The 14,686-nt window shown below is 27.9% G+C and overlaps 6 protein-coding genes across 6 annotated transcripts; 2 read left to right on the top strand and 4 right to left on the bottom strand.

Annotated features, from left to right (window-relative positions):
- Positions 1–1,406: 1,406 nt before the first annotated feature.
- On the bottom strand, positions 1,407–1,685 carry GO595_005470 (uncharacterized protein; the record flags this gene model as incomplete). Its single annotated transcript, XM_067918716.1, has 1 exon — positions 1,407–1,685. The coding sequence occupies one exon, from the start codon at positions 1,683–1,685 to the stop codon at positions 1,407–1,409; it is 279 nt and encodes a 92-aa protein (XP_067774420.1).
- A 6,579-nt stretch (positions 1,686–8,264) lies between these two features.
- GO595_005469 (uncharacterized protein) lies at positions 8,265–9,044 on the bottom strand (the record flags this gene model as incomplete). The annotated part of the gene is made up of 1 exon (XM_067918715.1): positions 8,265–9,044. One exon carries the CDS (start codon positions 9,042–9,044, stop codon positions 8,265–8,267), a length of 780 nt encoding a protein of 259 aa, XP_067774419.1.
- An 84-nt stretch (positions 9,045–9,128) lies between these two features.
- Positions 9,129–9,623, bottom strand: GO595_005468 (uncharacterized protein; the record flags this gene model as incomplete). Its single annotated transcript, XM_067918714.1, has 1 exon — positions 9,129–9,623. The coding sequence occupies one exon, from the start codon at positions 9,621–9,623 to the stop codon at positions 9,129–9,131; it is 495 nt and encodes a 164-aa protein (XP_067774418.1).
- A 212-nt stretch (positions 9,624–9,835) lies between these two features.
- Positions 9,836–10,354, top strand: GO595_005467 (prefoldin subunit 3; the record flags this gene model as incomplete). The annotated part of the gene is made up of 1 exon (XM_067918713.1): positions 9,836–10,354. One exon carries the CDS (start codon positions 9,836–9,838, stop codon positions 10,352–10,354), a length of 519 nt encoding a protein of 172 aa, XP_067774417.1.
- A 71-nt stretch (positions 10,355–10,425) lies between these two features.
- GO595_005466 (cilia- and flagella-associated protein 52) lies at positions 10,426–12,240 on the top strand (the record flags this gene model as incomplete). The annotated part of the gene is made up of 1 exon (XM_067918712.1): positions 10,426–12,240. The coding sequence occupies one exon, from the start codon at positions 10,426–10,428 to the stop codon at positions 12,238–12,240; it is 1,815 nt and encodes a 604-aa protein (XP_067774416.1).
- An 857-nt stretch (positions 12,241–13,097) lies between these two features.
- On the bottom strand, positions 13,098–13,703 carry GO595_005465 (ras-related protein Rab-13; the record flags this gene model as incomplete). Its single annotated transcript, XM_067918711.1, has 1 exon — positions 13,098–13,703. The coding sequence occupies one exon, from the start codon at positions 13,701–13,703 to the stop codon at positions 13,098–13,100; it is 606 nt and encodes a 201-aa protein (XP_067774415.1).
- Positions 13,704–14,686: the final 983 nt, after the last annotated feature.

Genomic DNA, 14,686 nt, shown 5'->3' with positions numbered 1-14,686 from the left:
TGCAGCATTTTTTGGATCAGTTAAATGTTTTAAATATTTACTTATAAATGGTGCAAAAATAGAAAACACAGGTAAATATGCAATTGCAGGCGGAAATGAAGAAATCATTCATTTGTGTGAGCAAAATCATTCAACATTTAAAGATGCATATGAAGCAGCAATTCAATTTCATCGAAATGATATCTTTAAATATTTTTATGATAACAAATTAAAAGAAATTAATAATTTAGAAGAATTAGGAAAACATTGTATTTTATATTATAATTATGAAATATTTTCATTTTTACTCAAAGAGGGAATGAAAATAAATGATGATATTATTAATGAAGCAGCAAATATTGGAAATATTTTTTTAGTTGAGTATTTTCTTAAAGATCATTCAATTGCTTCTTCATGATATATTGGTATTCTCATCTGAATCATGAAATATTGAACTTGTTGAATACGTTTTAAAACAAAAAGGAATTGACATTAATGTTAAAGATATTTATTTCTTTCATTTAATATTTATTTTAATAATTTTTTATTTCAAAATAATATTTGGAAATTATTTATAATATTTTATACAGCACTTATTAAAGCATCTTATTATGGATATACAGAAATAGTTAAATTACTTCTTGAACAAAAAGGAATTGATATTAATGCTAAAAATATTTATTTGTTTCATTTGATATTTATTTTAATAATTTGATATTTCAAAATAATATTTGGAAATTATTTAAATAATTTAATACAGCACTTATAAAAGCATTTGAAAAAAGTAACACAGAAATAGTTAAATTGCTTCTTGAACAAGAAGGTATTGATGTTAATGCTAAAAATATTTATTTATTTTATTTGAAATTTATTTTAATAATTTTATATTTCAAAATAATATTTGGAATTTATATAAATATTTTGAAACAGCACTTATTTGGGCATCTTCAAAAGGTCACACAGAAATAGTTAAATTACTTCTTAAACACAAAGGAATTGATATTAATGCTAAAAATATTTATTTGTTTTATTTAGTATTTATTTTAATAATTTGATATTTAAAAATAATATTTAAAAAATATTTTCATTATTCCGAACAGCACTTATGAATGCATCTTATAATGGTTATATAGAAATAGTTAAATTACTTCTTGAACAAAAAGGAATTGATGTTAATATTAAAGATATTCATTTGATACGTTTATAATTTGTTTTAATAATTTGCTATTTTAAAATAATATTTGGAAATTATTCATATTATTTAATACAGCACTTATTAGAGCATCTTGGAATGGTCACATAGAAATAGTTAAATTACTTCTTGAGAAAGAAGGAATTGATATTAATGCTAAAAATATTCATTTGTTTTGCTTAATATTTATTTTAATAATTTTATATTTCAAAACAATATTTGGAAATTATTGAAATTATTTTAAAACAGCACTTATGTATGCATCTTCTAAACTTTCTTCATTCGTATCTTCGTCTTCGATAATCGAATCTTCATCTTCGATGTTCAGATCTTCACCTCCAATGTTCAGATCTTCGTCTGTGTTATCATTGTCGAAATCATCATCCGTGTCACCGTTGTGTTCGACTTCTTCTTCATTTTGTTCTGCTATATTTTCTTCATTGGTTATATTATCCCTGATATTATATGTACCCCATTTTCTATAGATTTTAGAGGATTCTCTTAAAGCTACCATTGAGCATCTTTTGGATGTTAACTTCGCTTTATATTTGTCGTTATGTAATAATATTTTGATATCTTCATAGGTTTCTTTAGGTATTGCACCTAATGATGAGACAATTATTACATAAAGATTGGTGGTAAAATTGAATATATTGTTACAATCTTCAACTAGATTGTTATATTTATCTAGTTTTTCTATTCTTCTAATTACTAATGAGTTAATTTAACCTTCATCCGTATTTTTAAGACTTCCATAGGGACAATTAATCTCAATAATATTTAATATATTATCTGTGAAGAACCAAGCATCTGGTTTTAATCTTTTAGATCTATCTGGTAATCTTAATTGATTCTTTTTAATAGGTTTATCATAATTAATAATTAGTTTATTCTCTCTATCTGTTTCTTTAATGCTTTTAATAACTCTCTTAAGATTGCATTATGTCTAGGTGTAAACCAACTTTTAATTATATGACAACCATTTAATCTATGCATTAACGAATCATTTGAATAACTATGACATCTATGACATGTACCGTCAAATACTTCTGGTTTATTTTTATGTAATATTTCACCAGTGCTTTAATTATTGGTTCTACTTAATATTATAAATTTAGCTAGAGTATCACTAATTAAATATTTGCATTAAGTATAGAAATAATTTGAAGTCTTCGAATCGATGAGAGTATTGAACGTATGTTTTTTAAAATCAGATGAAATTAGAGCATTTCTGTGTCTAACACAGATTAATTGGTTCAATCGCTCTAGAATATCGTCCGATTCGACATTTTGTTCGACTATCTCATCTTCAAAATCTCCTAATTTAATACTTTCATCTTCTTCGTCAATAATAAGAATAATTTGTAAGTTTGATAGAATTTTTAATGTGGTAATATATAAACAATTTTCTTTGTTTCTTTCAGTGCGAATTAAATTGTTTTGATCATCAAATCTAAAATTAAGATAAGGACTTTCTTCATCTTTGATAAGTTTTCTATAATCTGTTTCATTTTTTTCCATTTATTAATAAATTTCCGAATAATAATATCTTTAGAATATTCCATCGCAATATATATCTAATTGTAAGTATTTGGTATCTTTCATATAAACTTTTCATACCTAATCCTCCATCTCTCCGATTCGTGTGAAAATAATTAATAGGAATACCTTTAGATTTACATAATTTATTAATGCATCCTCTAATATATTTGTTTATTTTCTATTAATTCATTTAACGGACAAACACTATTTGATAGAATATAATCAAACTTTGGTGTAAATAGTTTAATACAATCTATCTTCTGAGTAATCTTTAATGGAGATTCCATAATTTTAGTAATTTGGTTCTTTATTTCATTAATAATTAATCTAAAATGTTTCTCTTTAATAATGACTCTATTACAAGCTATTGGGATTCCTAAATATTCAATATATAAAAAAATAAAGAAATCCGGAAAATAATTTCATTGTTAATTTTTAAGTTAATGTTTAATGTATTTCTTGTTTCATCAGTATAAGTATAATATAGAGATTTACATTTTTTAGTTGCTAATTCCATTCCTGAAAATTTACAAAACTTTTCAACTGTATTTAACATGTTATTCATACCTTCTTCTGAACTAGACATTAAAATAACGTCGTCTGCATACGCTTGAATATTGAATCTAAGTATTTCATAATTGATTTCGTCTTCAATTAATATACCATCATTTTTATTTTTAATTTGAATTGCTTTTAATAACGATTCTAAACATAAATTAAATAATGTAGGTGATAAAGGACATCTTTGTTTTACACCTCTTTTGACGAATATTGGTCTAAAATTAGTTCCTTTATAAAATATTTTCGTGTATGAGTTCTCATAAGAATTTTCAATAATATTAATAAATTTATCTGGAAAACCTTTGGCTTTCAAGTAATTAATACATGAGGTACTGTACCAAAAGCATTAGTGAAATCTAAAGCTGTAATATAAATACTTTGTTTCTTTCTTCTGGCATTTGAAAATTAATTCATTAATTGTTTCAATATGTTCTGCTGCTCCATTAATTCTTTCTTTAAATCCTTTTTGAACTCTATTGATGATATTGATTATATAATTAATATCTTGAATACATTTTGAAAACAAACAAAAGATAATTCAATATAAAGTATTAGAGATACTAATTGGTCTCCAAGATCTTAATTCTTTTGGTGCTCCTTTTTTATATAATAAAATAGTTTTTGATGATTTCCAACTTGCTGGAATTCTTTCATATAAAATCATATAAGAAACTATATATTTAATAATTTTAGATGTAATATTAATATTAGATTTCCAAATTGTATTAGAAATATCACCATAGAATGAGCACTTAAATTTGATTTAGATCTAATGACTTCTTTAATTCTATCTTTATCTAATAACATAGTAATTAATAAATCTATATCTGTTTTTTCAGAACAATTATTCAAATTCCATTTAGAATCATTATTAGGTGGATGAAAATCAATCTTAGAGTTCCATTCATTTTTGAAGAAGTCTTCAAATTGATTTAAAGTTAAAGGACATTCTGGTGAAGGATTTTTACAGATATGCCAATTGATACATTTTCTAGGATCTACTTGATATAAATTTTGTATCTTCTCTTTATATTTTTCACTTAAAATATCACTTCTGGTAGCAATTTCATCTTCTAATGTATTCTTAATCCAGTGAAATTCCATATTTCGAAATCCTTCTTATTCATTTATAAAATATCTAATATCTTGAATTTCTCTTCCTCCGAATGTTCTGTTAATAAAATCATCATCTAATTTATGTAAAATACCTACTAATTTATTTTCAATAATAATAGATATACTGTTTATAATATTTTGATTTTGTTCTCGATTATTCTATTTTAGATATTTCTCAATATTTGAATTGAAATCCGTAATATCTCTTTCTTTTTCATAACTAATTCTTTCTCTTCTTAGTTCTTCTTCGTTATTATTGTTTTTGTTTAGAATTGGTCGTCTTCGTAACATTTTGTTAATTGGGATCTTTAAAACTGTTCGAATAGTTTTTTCAATAGATAGAATCATTTTTGCTATTATTCCTTCCATTATTAACCATTTTTGATCATTAATTTGATAGTTGTTTTTAATTTTAATCTTCTTCATTAATGGAATAATTTTTTTCTTTGATAATTTACTTATAGATTTACTTAAAAATCTTTTAATCTTATCTGTACATACAGGTAAGCTGATTCCATTCAATTTTTCTCGTTCACATTTCTTGATCCATTTCTTTGCTTTGTTTTATTAATTATCTATATTTTCTTGTTCTAGATTATTAGGTTTATTATTATTTTTAATGATAGTAATATTTGGAATAATTTCTTCTTCATTTTGATTTTGTGATTGTCGAACTCCTTCATTATTATTATTAACTTCTTCTATTTGTTGATTAATTATAACATTGTTCTCAATTCTTTGAATCATTCTTATATCTCTTAGTCTTTGTTCTCCTTCACTTTCTCTTCTTCTATTAATTATTTCTTCATTATTATTATCATCGTTATTGTTATTTATTTGATTTTGTTGTATTGGTTGTTGTATGTTGATAGGTTCATTTTCAGCTCTTTTAATTCTTTCTCCAATGTTCTTCATTTCTTCTTCATTCTCTTTACATTTAGATTTGATAAATCTTTTATCTTCTGTTAATTCTTTATTAATGTAATATTTAGCAATAGCATCTACAAATTTTCCTTGATTTCCTTCTACTCTAGATGCACCATGCATCAATTTAGCATGTAAACCTATATTATTTATTGAGGTTCCAATGGCTCTGCAATAATTGCATTCTTTAATCTTTTCGGACTCGAACAATTTCTTTATAGTTGGTGGGTTTCTTTTCAACGGATGTATCACCCATTGTATAATCATTGCTCAAAACCAACCATAAATGTTTTTATCTTTGTTGTATTGTGGATGAACTTTTTGAACATGATTAGCTAATCCTGTTTTTAAGTCACCTATATATTTACGACTTGGACAATAACGATTCCATAATGTTTTTCGATAAGTTTTCCTTTTATCACCATTACTTTCAAATGTGATAATTTTCCAAAATGTTTTCTTATTAATAATTGATCCAATTGTTTCTAATATTTGATTACCTTTTGATATTTTATTATGAACTTCTCTTTGATGTATATATAATAATGTATTAGAATGTGTTGCGAACCCACATGCATGTGGACAGACGAATGTATTAACATCTGGCCATTACCTTTTAATAACTATTAAGTTTGTAATATAATGTTTTTCCAAGGGTTTATTATCATCTATTCAATCTGAAACATTATTAATATTATAAGAAGTCCATTTATCAATTATTTCTTTTGAATCTTTTTCAGGATTAACATTCCTTAACTCTACAATTAAATCTTCCGGTTTGTGTAATAATTCTCTATTATTTTCTTCATTATCATGATTATTCCTTTCATTATTGTTATTATTATTTGTATTCTGTGTGACATTTATATTATTTTCATTATCATGATTTGTATTTTGAATAATATTTCGAGTATCTTGATTAATCCCTTCATATGTTAATTGATCATTTTGTTGTTGTTGTTGCTGTAAGTTTACATTATTATTAAATCTAAAGTTTGGTATTGGTATATCAATGTCGATTTGTTTTGGTATGATATTGAAATTGTGTCTTGGTATATTTATGGGTTCTGAAATATCTTTAAAATCATATTTCATGACATCTATATCCATTTTGATCCGATTTTCGTATAAATCTATCTTTGGGATTTCAACTAAAACATCAATTTTCCTTTCTACTAATTGATATTTTGGTTTTTCAATTGGTATTGATATATCTTTTTGTTCAAACATAAAATTAGGTGTTTCAACTGGAACATCAATTTTACTTTTAACTATATTAAACTCTGGTTTCTCAATTGGTACTTGATATTTATGATAATCTGGAATACCTATTTCGAATGTAGTTGGATTTCTAACATAATTCGGTATATCTATGGGATATTCTATATCACGTTGAATTAATCGATTATTATGAATTTATATATTGACTGGCACTTGTGCCATAGAATAAGCAGGAATACTAATTTCTTGATTAAATAATGTAATTTTAGTTCCCGGGATACTGATAGAAATTATTTCACGTTCAATAGAAACTTCTGGTATTATAATTTTAACTTCTTTTTCATTTGTATGAACATGATTATAATTTCCAGAATTGTTTCTAAAGTTATTCTCTAATATGTGTAGAATAAAAGATATAATCTATCACTTAACTCATTTTTAATTATTAACTCATCACTTACTTCTTCAATAATTGGAATCGAATCATACTTCACAATTGATTAGTTCTTCATTATTTGTAATTTATTTGACTCTAGGGTCATTGTTAAGAGAAATTTAAGGGATATTACTCATGTTGTTTAAGTCAATATTATCTATAATTAAACCACCATCTATGAATTGAACTGGTAGACCTGGAACTGTTAAACCCATGTTTCTATTAATTAATCCTAACCAAGGTGGGGAGTTATTAAAATTGAAATCAATGTTTCTTAATAAAATTAAAATTGGAATGTTAGAATTATTACTAATAACGTTTCTTGGTATTAAAATATTTGTATCTGGAATTCCAAGAAATTCTCTAACTGTAAGGATTTCGTTACGAATTTTAACATGACTAATAATTATCGACCAAATATAACCGTTGGTTGCAAATTTAAAATTTTTAACTGGTTTATGTGATCGGCGAAATGCTGTCGAAAATCATCAGGGTTTTTGATAAAATAATTACAATTTGGTAAAGGACATTTACGTATAGCAAAATTTTCTTCATGAGTATAAAATGAAAATGGTATTAAATTGTTGATAATATTTGGAACTTGGAATTTTAATCTTTCATACAAACAAGCGTATAATGTAAGTTCGTGAGGTAAGAAACGTTTTAGTTGGTTGATTTCTTGTGGAACATGCTCTTCTTCCAAATATGCATGTTTGATGCATTCTGAAAATGTATAATAAATTCGTTGACAAAGTGGATAAAACAAACATGGGAATATGTTTTGTGGTGGAATAAGGTTGTAGGTACTAAATTGAAGTAATTCTGTGATGGGTGAATTTATCACATTTTTCGAAATTTCTCCGTTGGAACTAATGATACCTCTAGATGTATTGGGGTCGTTCTAAGGGTGTTCCTGCTATGTTCTGTATAGCGTATCGATGATTTCTGGAGAAATTATCTCGAAATTATTTATCTCCGAAAAAATTTTTTCGATTATCAGGGATGATGATTCCGGTGATGTCATTTTCTCGACTTAAAAATACTTGCAACTGAAAAATCAAAAAAATGTACCACCCAGGACTCGAACCTGGAATCTCATGCTCCGTAGGCACACGCCTTATCCATTGGGCCAGTGGTACTTTTGATAACAATAAAATTATTTTACTAAAATAATATTTTTATATAAACATGAAATTGATATCTTAAAAAAAAATTTAAATAAATTCCATTGATAGTTTCCTTCCTTTATGTTAAAATTTTTGATGGTCAAACATTTTATTTAGCAAACAAAAACTAAAATTGACTTAAATCGATTTGACATTTGTTTCTTTCGGGAAATGTTTTTCTTCCTTTTTTAATAGGTTCCCCATTAGGTGTAATTGCAAACCTTGTTTCTGGTAGGAGTTTCCATGCATCGAAATCCAAATATTTTTCTTTTCTTTTTTTGGGTGTTTGTGTGCCATTACTATTTTCAACAATTTTTGTCAACCTTTTCTCTGTAAGAAGATGTTTTTTGTACTTATGTACTCTGTCATCGCATTTTCTTGTTGATAATTTTATGTTTGGAAGGGATGATGCTTCAATATCACCAAGTGGATTATATTCTGAACGAACTCCCAATGAAGTTTCTGCCATTCTTCTTGTTTCCTTAAATTCGTCATATTCCTCTCCTTGTAGTTTTTCTTTCATTTCTTCCATTAATGGATGCATATATAGTTCTTCCCAATCTCTATGAATTTGAAGAGTTTTCCTTGCATGATTGTTTTCGTATGCTGTAAGGTATGAGCTAACTTTTTCTCTAAATTCTTTGTCTTTGCAAAGTTCATTATATTTTTTGAGATCGTTTGATCTTTGTGTTGGAATTTGGCGTGTACTAAATTTAGATCTGGGTTTCCTACTAGTGCTTTCTTGAATTTGCTTTATTTCTTTTGGAAAAGCAGAAAAATCATAATCAACAATCTCTGGTAATCTTTCCTTTGCTTGATTGCTTTGAGTTTTCCTAATGATTGGCATTTTTCCGCACAAAAGGAAATTCAAGTTTTCTGGAGAATGAGGGGTTACCTCAGCTTTCATATTTTTAAATAACGAATTTGATTCAATGGTTTATAATCGTGGAGTACCCCGAAATGTTAGTATGCGTTGTTTATTAGAAAAAAGTTAAATTGACAAAGGAGGGAAATCGTTATCAATAGGTTGATCAAAGCACTGTTGAATGTTTTGGAGTGACATTTCACTTGTATCGTTATATTGTAAAAAACTAGGATTATTTGATCGGAAATCTATATCAAAGTTTAGATCATTATCCATTGGATTAAGAGGATACCCGTATGGAAGTGGCGGCGTCTGGTTTATAACGGTAGGCTGGTTTTGAGTTTGTGAATCAATAATTGGAATAGGAAAACTAGAAGGGGTCGGAGATTTTTCCTGAATTTGAGGAATAACCATCTTTTGTATCTGTTGGATTTTAAATGGAGGAAGAGATTTCTTGAGCAACGTCCAGCAAAGTTCCTGTGTTTTTGCATTCATTAATTTTTGGTAATCTAGGGCAGAAATCTTAGAGTGTGGTGACCAGCACACAGCTTCTATCGTTTGAGCATGGTTTTCAGCTTGGTTTTGGCAATCCTGTGGTGATATTGTAGTTCCACGAACCATATTTATAAACTGGATAACAGTCTTTATCTGTGATATGCAATCATTTAAGTATTTCTTCCTTCTGATGTAATTTCTTTTTGGGATAATTCGCTTTGGAGGATATTCAGCCATTCTGAGATCAACTGAAAAGTGCTGGAGAAAACCCAAGTGACAAATTTTCCACAAAAAAAACCGTCGGCAAAATTGAGAGACTATGTTCGGCTATACTTAGCATGTCTGAAAGCAAAACACCTCTTGGAATTCCAAAAGCAGAATTTATTGATGATATTGCATCTGTAGCACCCACAATGGAAAAAGCAAACACTGTTTTTCAAGAAAAACAAGAAATGTTAACAAAATACCGTATCCTTGAGCAACATCTAATTGAAAAACGTCAACAACTTAAAGCTAACAGACCTGACGTTGCCGGAAATCTTGATGCAGTTCGAAAAATTGCATCACAAAACTATCAAAATGAATCAGTTACACATTTCCAACTAGCTGATGGACTTTATGGAACTGCTAAACTAAAGAATGATAAAACAGTTGCACTTTGGCTTGGCGCTAACTTAATGGTTGAATATCCATTTAATGAAGCAGAAGAACTTCTATCTCAGAACTTAGAAAATCTAGATAAACAAATTGCTGAAGTCGAAGATAATTTAGTTTTCCTTCGCGATCAAATTATCACAACAGAAGTAACTGTTTCCAGGTTAACAAACCATATCATTACATTACAAAGAAAGAAATAAACAAAAAATAATTTTTATAATTTGTACGATAATTTCAAGCAAACTTTGTCAAAAATGTTCGTTATCTTTAAATGTCCGAATTGGAACTTTGCTCCACAATCGGATTCTCAGGTAATGTTCGAGGTGGCCTTGTAGCTCATCCAAATGGAAAACATATTGTTTATCCTTTAGGTTCTATTCTCGTTGTTATGGAAAAAGGTAAACCTGCCACACAACGATTTTTATCAGGACATACCAGTGAAATCACAGCAGTTTCTGTTTCTCGTACAGGGAAATACATTGCGTCTGGACAATTTTCACCAATTGATCAAGAAAGCTGTATTATTTTATGGGATTTCAAATCTCTTACAAAACTTTATCAATGGAAGATGCACAGAGATTCTGTTCAATGTTTGTCATTTTCCAAAACAGATAAGTACTTAGCTTCACTTGGTGGAGATGATCGAATAGTTATATGGGACATTTCACGTGGAAAAGGTTTTACAGGTCAGCAAGCTACCATAGGTTCCACTGGTAATGCACGTGCAGTCTGTTTTTCCAACACAAGCGATACCACTTTTGTATCAGGAGGAGATTTAAATCTTCGATATTGGACTATTGATGAACGTAACATCAAAATCACAGCTGAGGATGCGAAACTTGACCAAGTTAAACGCATTATCACATGTATACAACTCGATTCAAAAGATCAATATGTTTATTGTGGAACAACAACTGGCGATGTCCTTAAAGTATACAACGTATCACAAAAACTTATGTGCACTGGGCCACGTAAAATGCTTGGTGAAGGCATTGCATCATTAGAAGTATCGCCATGGGGAGATATTGTCGTAGGAAGTGGTAGTGGTGTTATAGCTGTACTTGATAGCAAAGATTTGAGTTTAATTGCGTCAACAACACTCAAAGGCAAAGTCACGTCATGTTCAATGGTCAAAGGTACAAATGATGAAATCCTTTGTGGCACAAGTGAAAGTGATATAGTTTCTATTAACACTGATGACTTTAAGCCGAAAGTTCTTTCTAAAGGTCATAGTGCTGCAATTGATGACGTTTTCTTTCCAGAAAGAAGTTCAGACCTTTTTGTTACTTGTTCAATTGGAGGATTTCATGTATGGAATAGTAGGACCTATCAAGAATTACTTCGTGTTGATATTGCTCGAAGTGAATGTTTATGTATCAGTGTACCAGCCGATGGCAAAATGATTATTACTGGCTGGGCTGATGGTAAAATTAAAAGTTACACTCCTGAAACTGGTCGTGAAATGTGGACCATTAATGATGCACATTTAAATGGTGTCACATCAATTGCTACAAATGGTTCGATGGCTGTATCCGGTGGTATGAATGGTGACATTTGTATCTGGAATATAGGTCCAAGAAACCATAATCTTGTTAAGACGCTGAAAGAACACCACCAAAAGATAACGCAAATAAAGTTCTCAAAAGATGGTAACGAATTCGTATCGTCATCGTTTGATGGGAGTGTAATCATTTGGGACACCCAAAAGTTAATTAGTAAGCAAAGATTCATAGGACAAGCATTCTTTAATGGTGCTGATTTACATCAAGAGACAGAAATATTGATAACAGTCTCAAGTGATAAAAGAATTATTTTTTGGGATAGTTTTAATGGTTCTATAATTAGAGAACTTGAAGCTTCAATTAATGCACAACCTAAATCTGTATGTATATCACCTGATGGTACTTTGTTCGTAACAGGAGGTGATGATAAACTGGTGAAAGTTTGGGATTTCCAAACAGGCGAATTGGCGTACGTTGGAAAAGGACATTGTGGAAATATTAGAAATGCAATATTTTCGCCTGACCAATCAATAATCGTGTCTGTAGGCGAAGAAGGTGGAATTTACATTTGGAAGATTCAATAAATGGATTTTTTTGATAAATAAAAACTTACAAAATTAAATTATTGATTTCGAATAATATGAAATCTTTGTGTTAATTACAAAAAATGGGTCAAATTAACAATGATAAATAGTTTTTATTGATGAACATCCGTTAAATGCAATGTTTTTTTGAAAAAAAATAATGTAGAATTTATAATAAAAGAATTTCCATACAGGAAAAATACCTAAAAATTTAACTTTCGAAGTTTCGGAAAATTCATATTTAACAATAAATGTTTAAGAAATAGAATAATTGCAATATTAGCCATTCATTTAATAAAGTTGTAATTACTTCATTATTTTTAATTTTTTTTTTTCTTTTTTTAGGAAGAAATGAACCATAAATATAGTTATAAAAAATTAAAGAAAGGATTCAATTTTCCAACAAACATTATTTTTCTTAAGTAAAGGATTGAATGATTGACTTATGGTATTTCCAATCAGGTAATCGTATAAGCTAAACATTCAAATAATGATATTTAAGCTTTTTTTATGCAAACAAAAAAGATTTTCATTTATAAAAATTTAATATAAAATATGCTTTTATAAACTTTGAAAACTTCTCAAAGTAAAAATTAAATAACCAATTTCATATATAAACTTAAGTTAAACATTAATAATATGGATGGAATATTTTACACTTCGTAATGACATATTTTTGCATATTATTATTCCAAATTCCATCATAATCGAAAATTTTGGAACTTTTCCTACAGAATCAAGCAATAAAAATCAATAAGAAACAAATGATGATAAGCAAAAAATATTCTTTTATAAAACACATGGCAAAAACCATTACAAGAAAAAATGAATATTTCAAATCGCTGGTTTAGGATCACCTATTTACAGCATTTTTTACCAGAGCTTTTTGATTTTGTTATATCTATTTTCCTTGGTTCTTTTTTGTTGACATTTACATTTGTATCAACTGCAGTTTCCTTTCGTTTAAGAATCATTTTTGCTAATTCCAAAAATGTTGCATCAATGTTAATATTTTCTTTAGCAGACGTTTCGAAGTATGGTACATTAAATTCCTTTGCTTTTGTTTCTGCTTCCTCGCGTGAAATTTTCCGATCCATATCACATTTATTTCCAACAAGAACAATGTCAACAGGATCTGACATTGCCTCCGTGATTGAGTCCATCCAATTTTTTGTTTGTTCGAACGAATCTCGGTTTGTAAGATCGAATACAATAAGAATTCCATTTGCTCCTCTGTAATAAGCTTTAGTGATTGTTTTGAACTTTTCTTGCCCAGCCGTGTCCCATATTTGAAGTTTTACTTTTTTTCCATCAATTTCCATGTGACGAACTTTAAAATCAATACCAATGGTTGTAAGGAAGGTTTCATTAAACTTATCATCAACAAAACGGAGGAGAAGGCAGCTTTTTCCAACAGCAGATTCTCCAAGAATCAAGAGTTTAATTAGGGTTTCTTCTTGCATCTTCCTTTTGTCTAAACCTTTATAACCGTTTTTTTCCCACTGACTTTTTTTGGGCAGGAATTTTTACAAGAGTTCATTTTAAATACATTTTTCTCAATAAATTATAGCTTATCAGTTTTGTGCACTTTAATATTTTTTTGTATGATACGAATAAGGAAATTTCCTTATTTTTTATGTAGGTGGTAACATGCTAATTTTTCGAAATTAAAATATATTCTTTATTTTCATGATATATTTCTAAATTTCTGCCAAATGTGTAATAACATAAGCATTTTATTGCTTTTCTTTGGGTTTGGCATTTTAAAAAAGCTTTAGAATTTCAATAGCTGACGATCATTTTACATGTAAAATATTCAACGTTTTTACACGTTTGTTGCATTTTTATTGAATAGTTTACTTGATAAATTAGTTCCTAACCCCATCTTGACTTGGAGTTTTTAATGTTCCGAAGAGAAGAGGTGCTAGTTCTCATCTATTTCCGAAGATCAATTTGCTTCAACAAATCACCAGATTTTCTATCGTACCACAACCTTTTTTGCTTCAGCTTATAATCAAAAACTTAAATAATTCTATTCACATGTTTTATTCCAATAAAATTTTACTGGAAAATTAAATGTAATTTGCATATGCTTAAAAAAATTCAGAATTTTGCTCATAGCTTGTTAAAAAATTGAGTTTATGTCATTAAATCAGGGCTAATGATCACCACATTTCATGAAGAATTTCATAAGACAGATTTAAAACAATAAGGAAATTATTAATTCATATCTCAATAACTAAGAACTAATTCAAACATTGGTCATGTGAAATTATGGGAAATATGTTTAACTAATTAAATTAAAAATTTTAACTTTCAAGAATTAATTAATTTTTCCCTATTTTGCAAAATATAAAGTACTTATTATGGAAAGCCGCGTTTTTACTCTAAAGTAAACTTATAAAAAAGTCAGGAAATTAATTTTTTCAGAAGATTACGAAAATCA

The sequence above is a fragment of the Histomonas meleagridis genome (assembly GCF_020186115.1).
Source record: "Histomonas meleagridis strain 2922-C6/04-10x chromosome Unknown contig_34, whole genome shotgun sequence".
Classification (NCBI taxonomy): domain Eukaryota; phylum Parabasalia; order Tritrichomonadida; family Dientamoebidae; genus Histomonas; species Histomonas meleagridis.
Note: the sequence above shows the minus strand (reverse complement) of the source record. Positions and strands in the feature narration are given on the sequence as shown.